The sequence below is a fragment of the Stomoxys calcitrans genome, chromosome 2 (assembly GCF_963082655.1).
Source record: "Stomoxys calcitrans chromosome 2, idStoCalc2.1, whole genome shotgun sequence".
In the NCBI taxonomy this organism is placed as follows: domain Eukaryota; kingdom Metazoa; phylum Arthropoda; class Insecta; order Diptera; family Muscidae; genus Stomoxys; species Stomoxys calcitrans.
In genome coordinates, this window is record NC_081553.1 from 163,191,791 (window position 1) to 163,206,014 (window position 14,224).

General features: G+C 43.1%; 1 protein-coding gene across 1 annotated transcript; it reads right to left on the reverse strand.

Annotated features, from left to right (window-relative positions):
• Positions 1 to 782: 782 nt before the first annotated feature.
• On the reverse strand, positions 783 to 12,726 carry LOC106086867 (suppressor of fused homolog). Its single transcript, XM_013251687.2, has 2 exons — positions 12,167 to 12,726; positions 783 to 1,957 (listed from the first exon to the last, which is right to left on the reverse strand). Exons 1-2 carry the CDS (start codon positions 12,625 to 12,627, stop codon positions 964 to 966), a joined length of 1,455 nt encoding a protein of 484 aa, XP_013107141.1. The 5' UTR covers positions 12,628 to 12,726; the 3' UTR covers positions 783 to 963.
• Positions 12,727 to 14,224: the final 1,498 nt, after the last annotated feature.

Below are 14,224 nucleotides of genomic sequence, written 5' to 3' on the forward strand. Positions count from 1 at the left end.
TCGACGTGTCACAAAGCAGACGCGACCACAATGGCGCTGCATAACTTACTACAGACCGTTCAATTGCTTTGGTCAACAAGGTTTCTTCGTCTGCACCCCAAGTGCTGCCAGCAAGTGACTTGAGGACCTTGTTTCTACTTTTGACTTTATCGCAAATTGCTGTGGCATGTGGGGAGAATGTGTAAGAGCTGTCAAATGTGACGCCAAGTATTTTGGGACACTTGATGGTCGGAATCATTTCTCCATCGACCATCACAGTCAGCTCACAGTATTCAATGTGGTTGAAGATTTGGTGGCAGATATCTTCAGATTTCTTGCAGCGAGGCAAGTTCTTTGAGTTAGACTTTCAACTTATCGCAGATGTCAACAATAGGTGGGGGGCCTGATGCCATGATCGTACAATCGCCCGCATATGATACGATCTCTATGCCGTCTGGAGGGGGTGGAATGGAGGATAGGTAGAGGTTAAGCAGTGCCGGTTATAGCCTCCAAAAACTATACTGGATATAGTCTTAATCAATCCATAACCTGATATAGCTGCCGTATAAACCCACCTCTCGCCCCAGAGGGTGTAATTTTTTCCGATTTGGCCAACAGCCGTCCCAAGTATGATCAAAATAAAATGATGGTGATAGAAAATAAACGATAGTATCGATACTATCGATATTTATTTCAAAAATACCGAAAATATCGAATGTTTCTAATATCGATAGTTTGCCAGCTACTATAGCTAGTTGGGCAGGTTGGAAAACCGGCTTCACAGAGTAAGTTAAAAATACCCATTTAAATTTGATATGAAAAAGATTTCGTAATTTGTGTTTATTAAAATAATACTTAAACAATTGAATTATCTAAAAAAAGAATGAGTATTATGTGAAATGAAGTCGTAAGTCGATGTGTTCTTTTAAGGCACTTCTCTTGTATTCGTTAATAGAGATTTACATTCGAGATGATGGCATGCTTTCAGAAACTCATTGGTGGCGGAGGCAGCATATATCCATGTGGGTGGTCTATAATTACTTTTAAATATTTATCTGGCCACTCGAATTCTCGCCGCTCTCCTAATTGGCTTATTCTATCCAAATTTGCATTTTTAAAATCTTCAATCATACGTGGCACTAGATCATCTGTAATTAAAACTTGTATCCAATAACCAAGAACTCCGTATGGTGCTTCTTTAGTCACACCGGCTCCTGCTACGGATTCTGCCACAAAGGTAAGTGCTAAATGTTGGGCTTTAAACGTAAAATGTCGACCGTGGCGTATGCGATCCTTTATGGCTAGTAACAGAAATTTAGCTGCATATGGCGCTATCTGAAGCTCAATGCCATCAAGGGTAACCGAGTCGGGAGTGTCAGGTTGATTGTCTACGGGACATGAATTGTGTAATGAACTTCCGCTCATCGACATAGAAACTGGGAATGTGTCGGTTTTTAAATCGTCTTCTTGTTTACATTTTTGATTTTCTGGTTCGTATTTTGATCTAAGGCTCATTGAATCCATCAGTGAGTTCAGCTCTTGTCCATCTTCTGCTGTCAGACCATCTTCCTCCGAAATAGGTTGTCGTACCTTAGGTTTAGATATTTCCCGGAAAGTAAATTCAGCATTCACTCCCGCCAAATCTGATCCTTCTCTTTCCAGATCCTCTTCAAGTGATACTAAGCGCTCGGGAAATATATCAAATACACTTAATGTCCGATCTATATTAGTAACCCACCATTCACCGCCAGTCTGTATGTCTTGCTTAAGATAGTTAAGAACTCCACGGCCATTCCAACGAGCTGCCTGTTCTAGTTCCTCATAAGTTACACCAACTATTTGACAAAAATCTACAGTACCAAATGGAGTGGTCATCGATTGCAACTGTGGGTCTTCTGCTATTAAAATATTTTGCAAAGGCGTATCAAATCTGTCATCCAAACCCTTCCGCCATGGAATGTTGTCACCAAAACACAATCTAAAAAAAATAAATATTGTGAAAAACATGATATCCTAATTCATTAAATTTACAATATTTGCGGCTTAGTATCTAGCTTTTACGATTTCTCTTAAACGAAATCGCATTAAAAAGGTACTGTGCTAAATTGATTAGGAAGCACTGAAATCCTTCAACGAACACAAAAAAGGGAATTGTTCTACATATTAGGGTGATGACTTTTCTACATCCTCATATGCCCATATCATATTTGGATGGACTTTTTTTTGAATAAGATAACATCTTACATATAAGATGATTCGATAACAAAACAAGTAAGAGCGTGCTAAGTTCGGCCGGGCAGAATCTTATATACCCTCCACCATGGATCACATTTGTCGAGTTCTTTGCGCGGTATCTCTTTTTAGGCAAACTAAGAATAATGAATAAAAACTGTTATGCTATTGGAGCTATATCAAGTTATAGTCCGATTCGGACCATAAATGAATTGAATGCTGAACATTGTTGAAGTCATTGTGTAATATTGCAGTCCATTCGGATAAGAATTGCGGTTTATCGGTTTATATGGGAGCTGTATCAAGCTATAAATCGATTCAGACCATATTGGAAATGATATTGAAGGTCATGGGAGAAGCCTTTGTACAAAATTTCAGCCAAATCGGTTGAGAATGCCCCCTTTAGCGGCTCAAGAAGTCAAGATCCAAGATCAGTTTATATTGCAGCTATACAAGGTTATATCCCGATTAGAGCCATACTTCGCACCGTTGTTACAAGTCATAACAAAATACTTCATGCAAAATTTCAGCCTAATAGGATAAGAATAGCGCCCTCTAGAGGCTGAAGATGTTAAGATCCCTGATCGGTTTATATGGCAGCTATATCTGGGTATGAACCGATTTGAACCATACTCAGCACAGTTGTTGAACCGATTTGGCCCATTTACAATCCCAACCAACCTACACTAATAAAAAGTATTTGTGCAAAATTTCAACCGCCTAGCTTTCTTATATTCTCTTTCCTTAATTGGCTATGGCAGAACACTTGTTCCACTAGCCGAACGTAGAATAGCGTTCCGAACGCCTCAATCCTCTGCGCTCATTCTAAGATCTCCGACACCAAATTTCGAGGTGTCTCCCACCACTTGATCTTTCCATCGGGCTTTTGGTCTTCCCGGTTTGCGAGTACCACCGTGTTAGCCTTTAAAAAACTTCTATGCTGGAGCTTCTTCATCCATTCTGACAAAATGACCGCAGCCGTTGTATTTTGATGCGTGTAACTTTGCTATCGTCGTCATACAGCTCGTGGTTCATACGTCGCCTAAATTCTCCATTAACGCAATTCGATCCATATTTTTCACGAAGAATCTTTCTCTAATACTCCAAGCACTGCCTCATCTGCTTTCACAAGTACCCATGCTTCAGAACCATATTAAAACACAGGTAGGATCCCATGGCAGCCGGTTGTACGTACCGGATTGACCCTATGGATTTCTTCATCGGCAAGGGCTGCCTCCTCAGAGTTTAACACACTGCTACAACAACAACAACAACAACAACAACAACAACAACGGGTAGTATCAGTGTCTTGTATAGTGTAATCTTCGTCTGTCGAGAGGTGGCATACTTTATGGGGTCTTAGACGCATATTTCGAGGTTTTACAAACTGAATGTCGAAATTAGTATACCCCCACCCTATGGTGGAGGGTATAAAAAAACCTCAAGCACAAAATGATTTTGAAATTTTTATTTGAGCATTTTGACGAAAATGTCAACAGGATTACGACTGCACTGGTGGGGTCCTTCGAAGATAGTTGTCCTCTTCGGGAAAGGAAATCAGCTCAAGAAAAACCTGGATAACCGGGGAGATTCGCAATGTTGGGAAAGAGGTCCGCAGACTTTGTAACAGAGTACGTCGTAAAAAAGCGGAAGTTTATTGAGATGTATATTACCCATGGCTCAAGGACTACAATAAGATTACCAGAGCGGCAAAACGTGCCTCCTGGAAGCTTTCTTGTGAACAGGTCGATAGCGTTAATGACGCCGCCAAGGTAAAAAAGATTCTCTCAAAAACCCATGTCCAAACTGAAACTTCAGTAGACGACATGGGAGTGAGAGCAGATACAACGGAGGACATGTTGAGGCTTTTGATGAAAACCCATTTTCAACGGGATACGAAGGAACTCACGGAAAAACCGGAATCTTGGAATAATGACGTTGATCAAAGGTTTATAATAACGGAATTTATGGTGAAGGAATCCTTGAGGAGCTTTAAACTATTTAAGTCACCCGGACCTGATGGAATATTTCTGGCGTAACTACAGAAAGAGGCAGACTATCTGGCGCCTCGTCTGGCCAAAATTTTCACAGCTTGCCTAGGCATATACTCCGAAAGCCTGGCAGGAGGCAAGGGTGTTGTTTATAAGGCATAACTTGCCTTGCCGGTGTTAGGTCTACTCAAAACCATTAAACGTATTGTGGACACCATAATAAAGAGTAGGACGTCCAGCGAACTGTTCAAATACAAACAGCCTGCCTATGTCAAGGGAAGGTCGGTGGAGGGCCGAAAGGGTTTTGCATATGGCGTATGACTGGGCTAGACTATGCCTGTTCCCGAGGAAGACGAAGGTGGGCCAATTTAACGCACCACGTTTCCTCAATAAGACGATTTCGATATCTGACAAGGTCAAATACTTAGGTGTGATCTTGGACAGTAAACTGAATTGGAAGTGTCACATTCAGGAGCGTACTGAGAAGGCTCACAGATGTTGGGCACTATGTAGACGGGCCGTAAGATCGAAATGGGGCCATAATCCGAGGATAGTCCACTGGCTCTACAGGAGCGTGATTAGACCAATACTTACTTACGCCTCAGTAGTTTGGTGGACAGCTATGGAGAAAAAGTGCAACATGAGGACCATACAACTGGTTCAGAGAACATGTTGTCTTCGCATAGGCGGAGCGATGAGGACCACCGGAGACTATTCTAGATATCCGACCCATTGACATACAGATTAAGTGTGAGGCAGCCACGGAGGCAGCATGGGAGCATCTCATACCATCGCGGTATAATCGAGGCGACGATAGGAAACCTGGAAGGAAGGGAAGAGGTTTCCGATCGGATACCTGAGATGAACCTTGAAGTCGAGTGCGAGGCACTGCTGCCATCGGCACAGTCTTGGATTGACGGAATCCTTGTATTGCCATCTGGAATATAATGTTACACAAATGGATGAAAGCCAGAGGACAGAGTGGGCCTGGGGGTTTACATTGAGAACCCAGGGACTGAGATCTGTTTTAGACAGCCTGTCCATAATACAGTCCTGCAGGCGGAGATCCGGGCGATCACGGAATGCGTGAAGTGGTGTGGTGCTAACGCGAGGACGTCGAGTGTGAACATCTTTACCGACAGTAAAATTGTCATAGGCGCATTAACAACCAGGACGGTAAAGTCAAGAATAGTCTTGCAGTGTAAGGAGATTAAGGAGATCGTTTGGTTGCCGGGCCATAACGGATTAAGGGGAAATGTAAGGGCAGACGATTTGGCGGTGAAGGCCAGAGGACTGCCGTCAATAAACTTGGTTAACCCGAAGCCTTTCGGGTCAACGCAGTCCGAGTTAAGGGAGTGAGCGACAAATGTGCATGCAATATTGTGGAACAGCGAAACGGTCGGTAGGACGGCGAAAATCCTATGGGGGGATCCAGATCGTGAGAAGACGAGGCTATACAGTATAACTATTGGTATCATAATGGGACATATAGAACTACGAGCTCACTTATGTAAAATCGGTGCGGCAAGTGATAGCGTCTGTAGGGCATGCGGGGAAGATGATGAGACGTTGGAGCATTTCCTTCATCATTGTCCGACTTTCGCGTCCAATAGATACCGGTTGTTGTTGTTGTTATAGCAGTTTATTGTGTACTATCTTTCGTCTGCTTGATTCTGTTGAGTGTCAAGACCCAGGAACTCCGCGACTAAGATGGGGTGCGTCCACAGGGATCTGGGTCTGAGTCGAGTGGGTCTGGCCGGGCAGCTAAACAGGTGACGTGTATCGTGCGGTCCCTGGTTACAATCGGAACATACATCTTGCACGTCGGCATCAATCCTAGCTCTGTGGGAATTGAGGCGGCTGCATCTGCCGGAACGTAATTGAGCCAGAACCACTCTGGTTTGCCGGGGAAGGTCGATTTCTTCGGGTGCAATGGGTGGCGGTCGTTCTCCAAGGACTACATTCACCCGGTAGCCAATTAACGCGTCTGCTACCGTGTCTGCATGAATGTTGTTCAGACCCGCTTGATATGCCGCTTGATCTAGAGGTTCTCTCTTGTAGCGCTGGACCTCACGCTCTAGATCGTGTAGATCTACCTTAAGGCTTCTGGTCGGTGGGTATCTATCCACAAGATGATGATTTGGATGATTTCTGCGATAACAGCCCAAAAGGTATTGCTTAGACAGCATGTAGTTATGTCTTCGCACTGGTAGGATCTTTGTCTCCTGATGGAGGTGGTCCACATGAGAACTGAGGAGACAGCCCGTCGCACTTCGGAGGGCGGCATTCTGACAGATCTGAATATTATTCCACTGCGTGTCACAAAGTTGACGTGACCACACTGGCGCTGCATAACTAACCACAGACCGGCCAATTGCTTTGTACGTGGTCAACAAGGTTTCTTTGTCTGCACCCCAAGTGCTGCCAGCGAGTGACTTGAGGACCTTGTTTCTACTTTTGACTTTATTGCAGATTGCTGTGGCATGTGGGGAGAAAGTGCAGGAGCTGTCAAATGTGACGCCAAGTATTTTGGGACACTTGATGGCCGGAATTATTTCTCCATCGACCATCACAGTCAGCTCAGTATTCACCTCACGCGTATTTGTAGTGAACAGTGTGCCTGAAGATTTGGTGGCGGATATCTTCAGATTTCTTGAAGCGAAATATGAGGCAAGCTCGTTGAGGTAGACGTTCAACCTATCGCAAATGTCATCAATGGGTGGGGGGCTTGATGCCATGATCATACAATCGTCCGCATATGATACGATTTCTATGCCGTCTGGAGGAGGTGGGATGGAGGATAGGTAGAGGTTAAACAGAGCCGGAGATATCACCCCACCTTGGGGAACTCCCTGTTTCACTCTACGGTGTTTTGACTTCTTATCCCTAAATTCCACAAATGACTGGCGGCCACACAGATAATTCGCGACCCAACGTTTCAGGCCTGGCTGGAGGGACGTGTTGGCGATGTCCTCAAATAATTTGGCATGGCTGACCGTGTCGAATGCCTTCGATAGGTCCAGTGCCACGAGGACCGTCCTGTCACATGGCCTGGGTTGATTGAAGCCACGGCAAATGTGTGTGGTGATGGCATGCAAAGCTGTTGTTGTGCTGTGCAGCCTCCGAAATCCGTGTTGATGCTCGGCGAATGGAAATTCTCCTACGAGGCTCGGGAGGAGTAATGCCTCAAGCGTCTTAGCCACTGGTGAGAGAAGGGAGATCGGTCTGTACGACTCCCCCAAACTCGGGTCTTTACCAGGCTTCAGTAGCGGGATCACTCTGCCCATTTTCCAGACATCGGGAACCATAAGAGTGTTCAATGACAGGTTAAGGACAGTGGTAAGGTACTCAACTCCAGGTAAATCCAGATTCTTCAGCATCAATGTAGAGATTCCGTCGGGGCCCAACGCCTTGGAAGATTTGGCGCCACGGATGACATTCGTAACTTCGCCCACGGTAAATTGTGATGGCTGTTCATCGGCTCGGAGACCACGAATACGGCGAATGGCTCTCCTCCTTGCCCTGTCTCTCTCGGGTTACAGTTATCTCGCCAAAAGTGACTGAGGTCGGGAATGGGGTATAACGAAGGCCACGCAGTCCGTTGCAGTTTAACTGCAAGAACGATACACTTCCCGGCACTGGCCTGGCAGTAGTAGGGCTAGGGTGCTGTCGTTGCATAAATTGCCGTACGGGAGAGGTCGGGGGGGTCACATAGTCCGACGACGAGGACGCCGAAGGCGACGACGGCGACGCTTGTGACCCACTGCTGGCTATGTTCGCACAGCACCTAGCGACATAGCCAGTATGACTATACTTCCGTAGCGAAGTTAGGCCAGAGCAAGAACGGAAATGTACCCACTCCAAGCACCGGTTACACCTCACCGACACTGACCGATGATGAAGGCGGTTCTGGCAAACCGAACAGAACCAGGGTCCGGGGTTCTTTTCAATCCCGGCACGGACCAGAAGCGTACGGAGAAGGCACTCCGGGATGTGCCTCTCCCATGACGAAAAAAGACGAACACGTACACTGAGGCGGCAGCCCTTGCCGATGAAGATTCCATCGGGTCAATCCGGTGCGTACAACCGGCTGCCATGGGATTGCAATGGGCTTGCCATGGGATAGATACCGGTACTTAGGTGGAGACACAATATCAGACATTAACCAACTTAGGGGAGTGGTATTGAAAACAATTAAGGATTTTGTAAGTAGCACGAAATTCCTAACTTAAAATTTTCTTTTTAGAGGTTACTTTATATTTTTAGAGCGCACAACAAGCCGATTACTGGCTTAGGTTTATGTCCATAGTGGCATGGGCAGATTAATATTTGCACCCTCTTTTTAACCTAACCTAACATTTGGGCAGTTTTTTGAAGTCACTATAAGCAGTTATATATAGTTGAACACAAGCTTAAGAGCCACATATATGTTACAGGTTCATCAAACACACAAGGATTTAGATATTCGCGTTGTCATTGGAGAGGATGAATCTTAGTGGCAGGTTATGCTTGTTGCGGCGGGAGTTGTATAAGTCTTGCATTACATTGATCGCATGCTCACAGCACTGGTTGTTTGGGGCAATGTTGATTGGAGATTCATCTTTTTTCCGGTGGGTCTTCAAGCACTTAAGAGCTCTTGGGTAGTCATTCAAAGCTACAGATAGTTCTTAAAAATTTTTAGTGCAGAACAATGTACTATTCAACCAATGATCAGCCCATGAGTAAGCAATTTATGAACAGATTTTGCGCAACCTGTTCAGGGCATCAAAATAAACGCAGGAAGAGCTAGAATGATAAGACAGTTCCAGCGTGTATTGCAAATATTTGGCATCTGCTTGAACTTTACAAATGGGATATCACTGCTCTCAGTGAGGTGACTGATAGTTTGCCAGAGTGAGGTGGAAGAGAAACTTCCGTCTCCTTTTTCCTTCCCATTGCTGGAGGCTGCTTTCAATTGGTCATAATTGTTGTCTTAATAAGGCTCGAAGAAGAAAGACTCAATGTTTGGTGATTTAGTTGACTCATGGAGCTCATCGTCTATGACAACGCGAAGAACGCGATCCAGCACACGGCAACTGATGCACTTGGGTGTGGGATGACCTTTCTCATCGAACATTGGCTACAGTCGAACTACAACGGCTGTCTTTTTACCGGTGTTCACGCTTGTTGAATCGGCAACAATCATCACAATTGATACCCACAGATTAAACTCATCTAACACATTCTGGACTCCTCCTGCGATTCTGCTTTCAATGAGTTTACCGCCAAAATGTATATTCCACTCCTCCGTGCTTGCCAAGTAATCATACACGCGAGTAGCTTTCTTTAAGATAACCTTGTGGATTCCTGACTGACATTGGGGTTGGGATTTTAATTCCCTCAGCGGAAAGCTGATGGCAAACCGTTGCTGCCCAATAGGACGACAGCGTTGAGCTTGTTTAATTGCATTTTCCCTTACAACTCTATGGAAATGGTGGTCCATTCTTTGAGTATTCTTACTTTTAAGAACCACAGCATACCATGAAAAAGCACCCCACACCCATTATGTAGCCTCAATCAGGATTTATGACCTTTAAAATATATAAGATATGGAAATGCACTACCTACTTGGTAGTTTTAAATATTTCCTAAATGGGCCGATGGATATAATCATCAGTACGAAAAGTATTTTGTAAATCAATTGCATATTCAATTTATACAATGTAAGGGTGGACACACGTACTGGATAAACTAAATCATAAGAGAAAGGTGGATATATTTTGGATCCCACGAAATAATAGAGAGTAAGGGAGAAAGTCAAACAGACATGGGGAGGAACAGGCATGGGGAGTCATTTTAACTCCACTTCTATGGGCGAGTAATAAAAGAGTAAGGATACTGATTGTGAAGGTATTGAACCCACAGACCCTAAACAGAACGATTTAGATATCCGAAAAGGTAAAATAATTATCTTGGACAGGTAAATGAATTGGAAGTGTCACATTCGGGAACGTACCGAGAAGGCTCACAGATCTTGGGCACTATGTAGACCAGCCCGACACGGAAAAGCTGTGAGCACCACACAGACTGGGACATTTAGGTCCGATCTGCGTGGTTTTCATTGCTGTCACGAGAAGCTTAGCTGCGAGTTACCGAGCGCGTCCACAGGTTGCGAATGGTGGAATGCTCCATACGGATTAGCTGTAACGGCAGTCGCGGCAATCAGCGGCATCGAGCGGAGAGTCTTTGTGAAAGGCCAGGCGGCACCGGCTCTTGCATAAATACTGAGTGGCTATGATGCTCGATATGACAAGAGGAGTTACTGACGCCTTTAAATAACCAATGGTCATCATGTTCCCGCGGCGATCGGTCTTTTAAACTGGAACGAGCTTGTTCACCTATAGGAGCTAGACGAGGATCGCCACCTCCATATGCAAATGTGGCTACAACAACTACATTAAAAGGGTCGCACTAGTCCAGGCGAGAACCAGTTGGCACCATCATCTAGTTCATAGCTTACTTTAAAACCCAATTTTGTCTCTGCACATTTCAATAAGTGCTATCCGATTCAAGTCTTAAGCTCAGTGAAAAGGGGCCTCCATTTTATAGCCTAGTACGAACAACGTGCCGCACTGCGACACCTCTTAAGAGAGAAGTTTTGACATGGCATAGTATCTCAAATATCGCCAGCATTAGGAGGGGATAACCACCGTAAAGCAAAATTTGTTCTGATGTTCCCCCCAGGATTCGAACCCAGGCTTTCAGCGTCATATGTGGCAATACTAACCTCTGCGCTACAATGGCTTCCTGCAGCTCCATTTGATGCAAATAAGAACTGTTGTTATTAACACATTTTGTCCTCAAATTTTTATTTACCGAATTTGGAAAAAGTACTGCTGACAGGTTTAGTTTACGTTTAATTGTCAATCTGCCATCAGACTCACTTAGACGTTTTCGTCCATTGTGATACCAAAGGATAAGGACGAGGAAAACGCCTTCTAGTTTCTACCGTTGAACCATTCATATCTCTTTTAAAAGGCCAACATATTGCGAATGTCCACATCCGCTTAATGAGACAAGTTCTTAAAGAAATGAGAACCTAAAGTGGAACTCCTTCTGACAGTGCGGGACACGCACAAAGCAGATGTTCTATAGTCTCTTCTTCCTCGACGTCCTCACAGCTTTGGCAAAAGTCGCAAGGCAACCTTCAATCTGTCAGCATGCTTTCCGATCCGACAGTGACCTGTCAAGACAATGACACAATCACCAGCGACATTAAGCGGTATACCTCAGGCCAATTCGGAGTAAGGGGGAATGAAAAAGTAGAAAGTAGTGTCAATAAACTTGGTTAACCCAAAGCCTTTCGGGTGGACGCAGTCCGAGTTAAAGAATGGGCAGCGAAACGGCCGGTAGGGCGACGAAACTCCTATGGGGAAATCTAGATTGTGAGAAGACGAGGCTACTGCTGAAAGGAAGTAAGTAAGGAGGTCAGCCTAGCTTGCGGTATCATAACAGGACACATAGGATTACAAATTCACTTATGCAAAATCGGTGCGGCATGTGTGTAGGTCATGTGGGGAAGATGATGAGACGTTGGAGCACGTTTAATGTCATTGCACGGCTTTCGCGGCTAACAGACATGAACCAACTTAAGGCGTGGTATGGAAAACAATTAGGTATTTAGTAAATAGCACGGAATTCCTGACATAGATTTTCTTTTTCGAGATTACTTTTTAATATTCAGAGCGCACAACAAGCCCATTACTGGCTTTGGTGTATGTCCATAGTAACATTGGGCATTGGGCGGATTAATATCCGCACCCTCTTTTCAACGTAACTTAAGATAACCTATCTGAGAAAAGGTCATTACATTTGGCCAAGTTATATTTTTATGGGCCCGCTCAGCCAAAAGCATGCGACAAAATTATCATTATACCAAAAAATTACCATAACAAGTTAAAATAGTGTTTACAAATTGATCATACCTGTTGCCTGTACGAAAACAATATCGAGCCAAATTCTGCATTAAGTTTGCCGGCCATGTTGGTGGCCGTATTCTTTTATTTGGATTCTCTGTTTCTTCTTTTAATTCTTCGCTGGTTTTTAACAAACGGAACGTCAGCTCGAATCCCATACCAGAGCGTGAATTCGATTCATTGTCCTCGGAGTCTAAGAAATGAACACGTCCATCTCCATGCAGATCACTTAGTCCAAAGCTGACATAAAACCAATGTGGAGGTATTTTCTTGGAAGGATCTCCGCTGTTGCTAAACATACTAATATAATCTAGAGGATCTTGCCCTCCTAGCCAGTATTTCAACACAGTGGTCACTTGCAGTGGGTTTGGTTGATCCGGGTAGACCGATTGCAACTTGTCGATAAGGGCTTTTAAACCGGCGGGAGGGGGACATTTTGGTTTATTTGGCAGACTTGCGGCAGCGGCCATTGTGGTGTAAATGTTTTTAATGCACTATTATAATCGTGATCACTTCAAAGACTTAAAATTATTGCTGTCGTTTGTTTTTGTTTTGATTAGGGATCTAAAAGTCCCATTTGGACGATTATTCGACTATTTTATCGATTTAATTAGTGTATAAAAACCGATTATCAAATCAATCAAAGCCATCGATTTTTGGAGATTTTTTGAGCGGAGTTAACACAATACATCAACCGCTTGCTTATTCATCATGTGGACATGTTGAATACAATTTTTCCCATCAACGATACATTAATTTTTTTATTCTCTGATATTTCTTGTTTTAAAATTTGGAAATATCTTGCTTTTATAATTGCCCAAATCCACCTGATTGGGCAAATCTCCCAAACCCAAAGACGACGTTTGAAATGATTTGGAATTCGAATTTTTGAACTAAATTGACAGCGGTAATGTTTTCTACTGCATTTTCATTGTGATCAGCATTTATTGTGGTACGCGGATGTATTATTGACCATTTTATTAAATTTAACATAAAAATGTAATAATTTCAATTAGATGTTTCGAAATGCTGTCGCAGTGTAACAATGTATTCCGCCTAAAATTGTTTAGAATATTCTAAGTACCTGTCCTTTAATTAAAATTGACATTTGAATAAACGTTTATGAAAATTAGACCGACTTTCATTGTACCTTCATGTACAATTTTATCACTTACTATCATCACTGAACTAGTTAATTTATTTTGGCAATTATACTTCAAGTATGTTCATAAATATATTTTTGTGTACTGCGACTGGGGAGCCAATTTTGCTACTTATAAAATTTTTGTTTTAATTTTTTTTTAGATCTGATTTTTTACTGTTTTCATGTTGTTTAAATACTTTTACTCATGCTGCTTGCCAAAATATATTCATTTACAGGTAGCGGCAGTTGTCCAACAACAAATATTGAGTGCACTGTCTGTCAAAATCTGCAAATAGTGCAATTTTGATTTTATGTATGTTACTAGTTCGCATAATTTTTCGTTGTTTATGCATGTTATTGTTATTAACTATAATACACACACACAACCGAAACTTGTTGACAGATAGTGCTCTTAGCGAGAAAAAAATTATACTCGGCTGTCTACGATACCTGGTAATTATGTCATGGATCGAGCCATTAAATCCGGATTTAAAGAGCAGTGTAAACGGGGTTTAAGTACCGGTCTTAATATAAATTACAGCATTTGCTGTCATGACATAATTACCAGGTAGTGTACCATAAACAGCTGACTACAATTTTTTCTTGTGAAGTGCACTAAATGTCAACGAGTTTTTGTTGTGTGTGTATTATAGTTAAGAACCATAACACATAAAACAAGAAAAATGGCGCAGGGGCAGCATACTCAAAATCAGAGTTGCACTAATCACTGATTTTGACAGCTGCTACACTCAATATTTTGTTGTTGGGCAAATGCCACTAGCTGTAAATGAATATATCTTGATTTGCTGTTACCATTGTCAGTAGTGGAATTCAGTAAAGAGTTTCATACCATGTTTCCACTAGAACCCAAATGTACTTGATTTGAGATAATCTCCAAAACCGGTTTCCACTAATATTATGCG

Bases quoted from the DNA above. Each gene is read 5' to 3' on its own strand.
- LOC106086867 (XM_013251687.2), bottom strand. From the start codon at position 12,627: ATGGCCGCTGCCGCAAGTCTGCCAAATAAACCAAAATGTCCCCCTCCC. The intron at 1,958-12,166 runs GTATGATCAATT...TATTTTTTTTAG, and splicing joins TGTTTTCGTACAGGCAACAG to ATTGTGTTTTGGTGACAACA.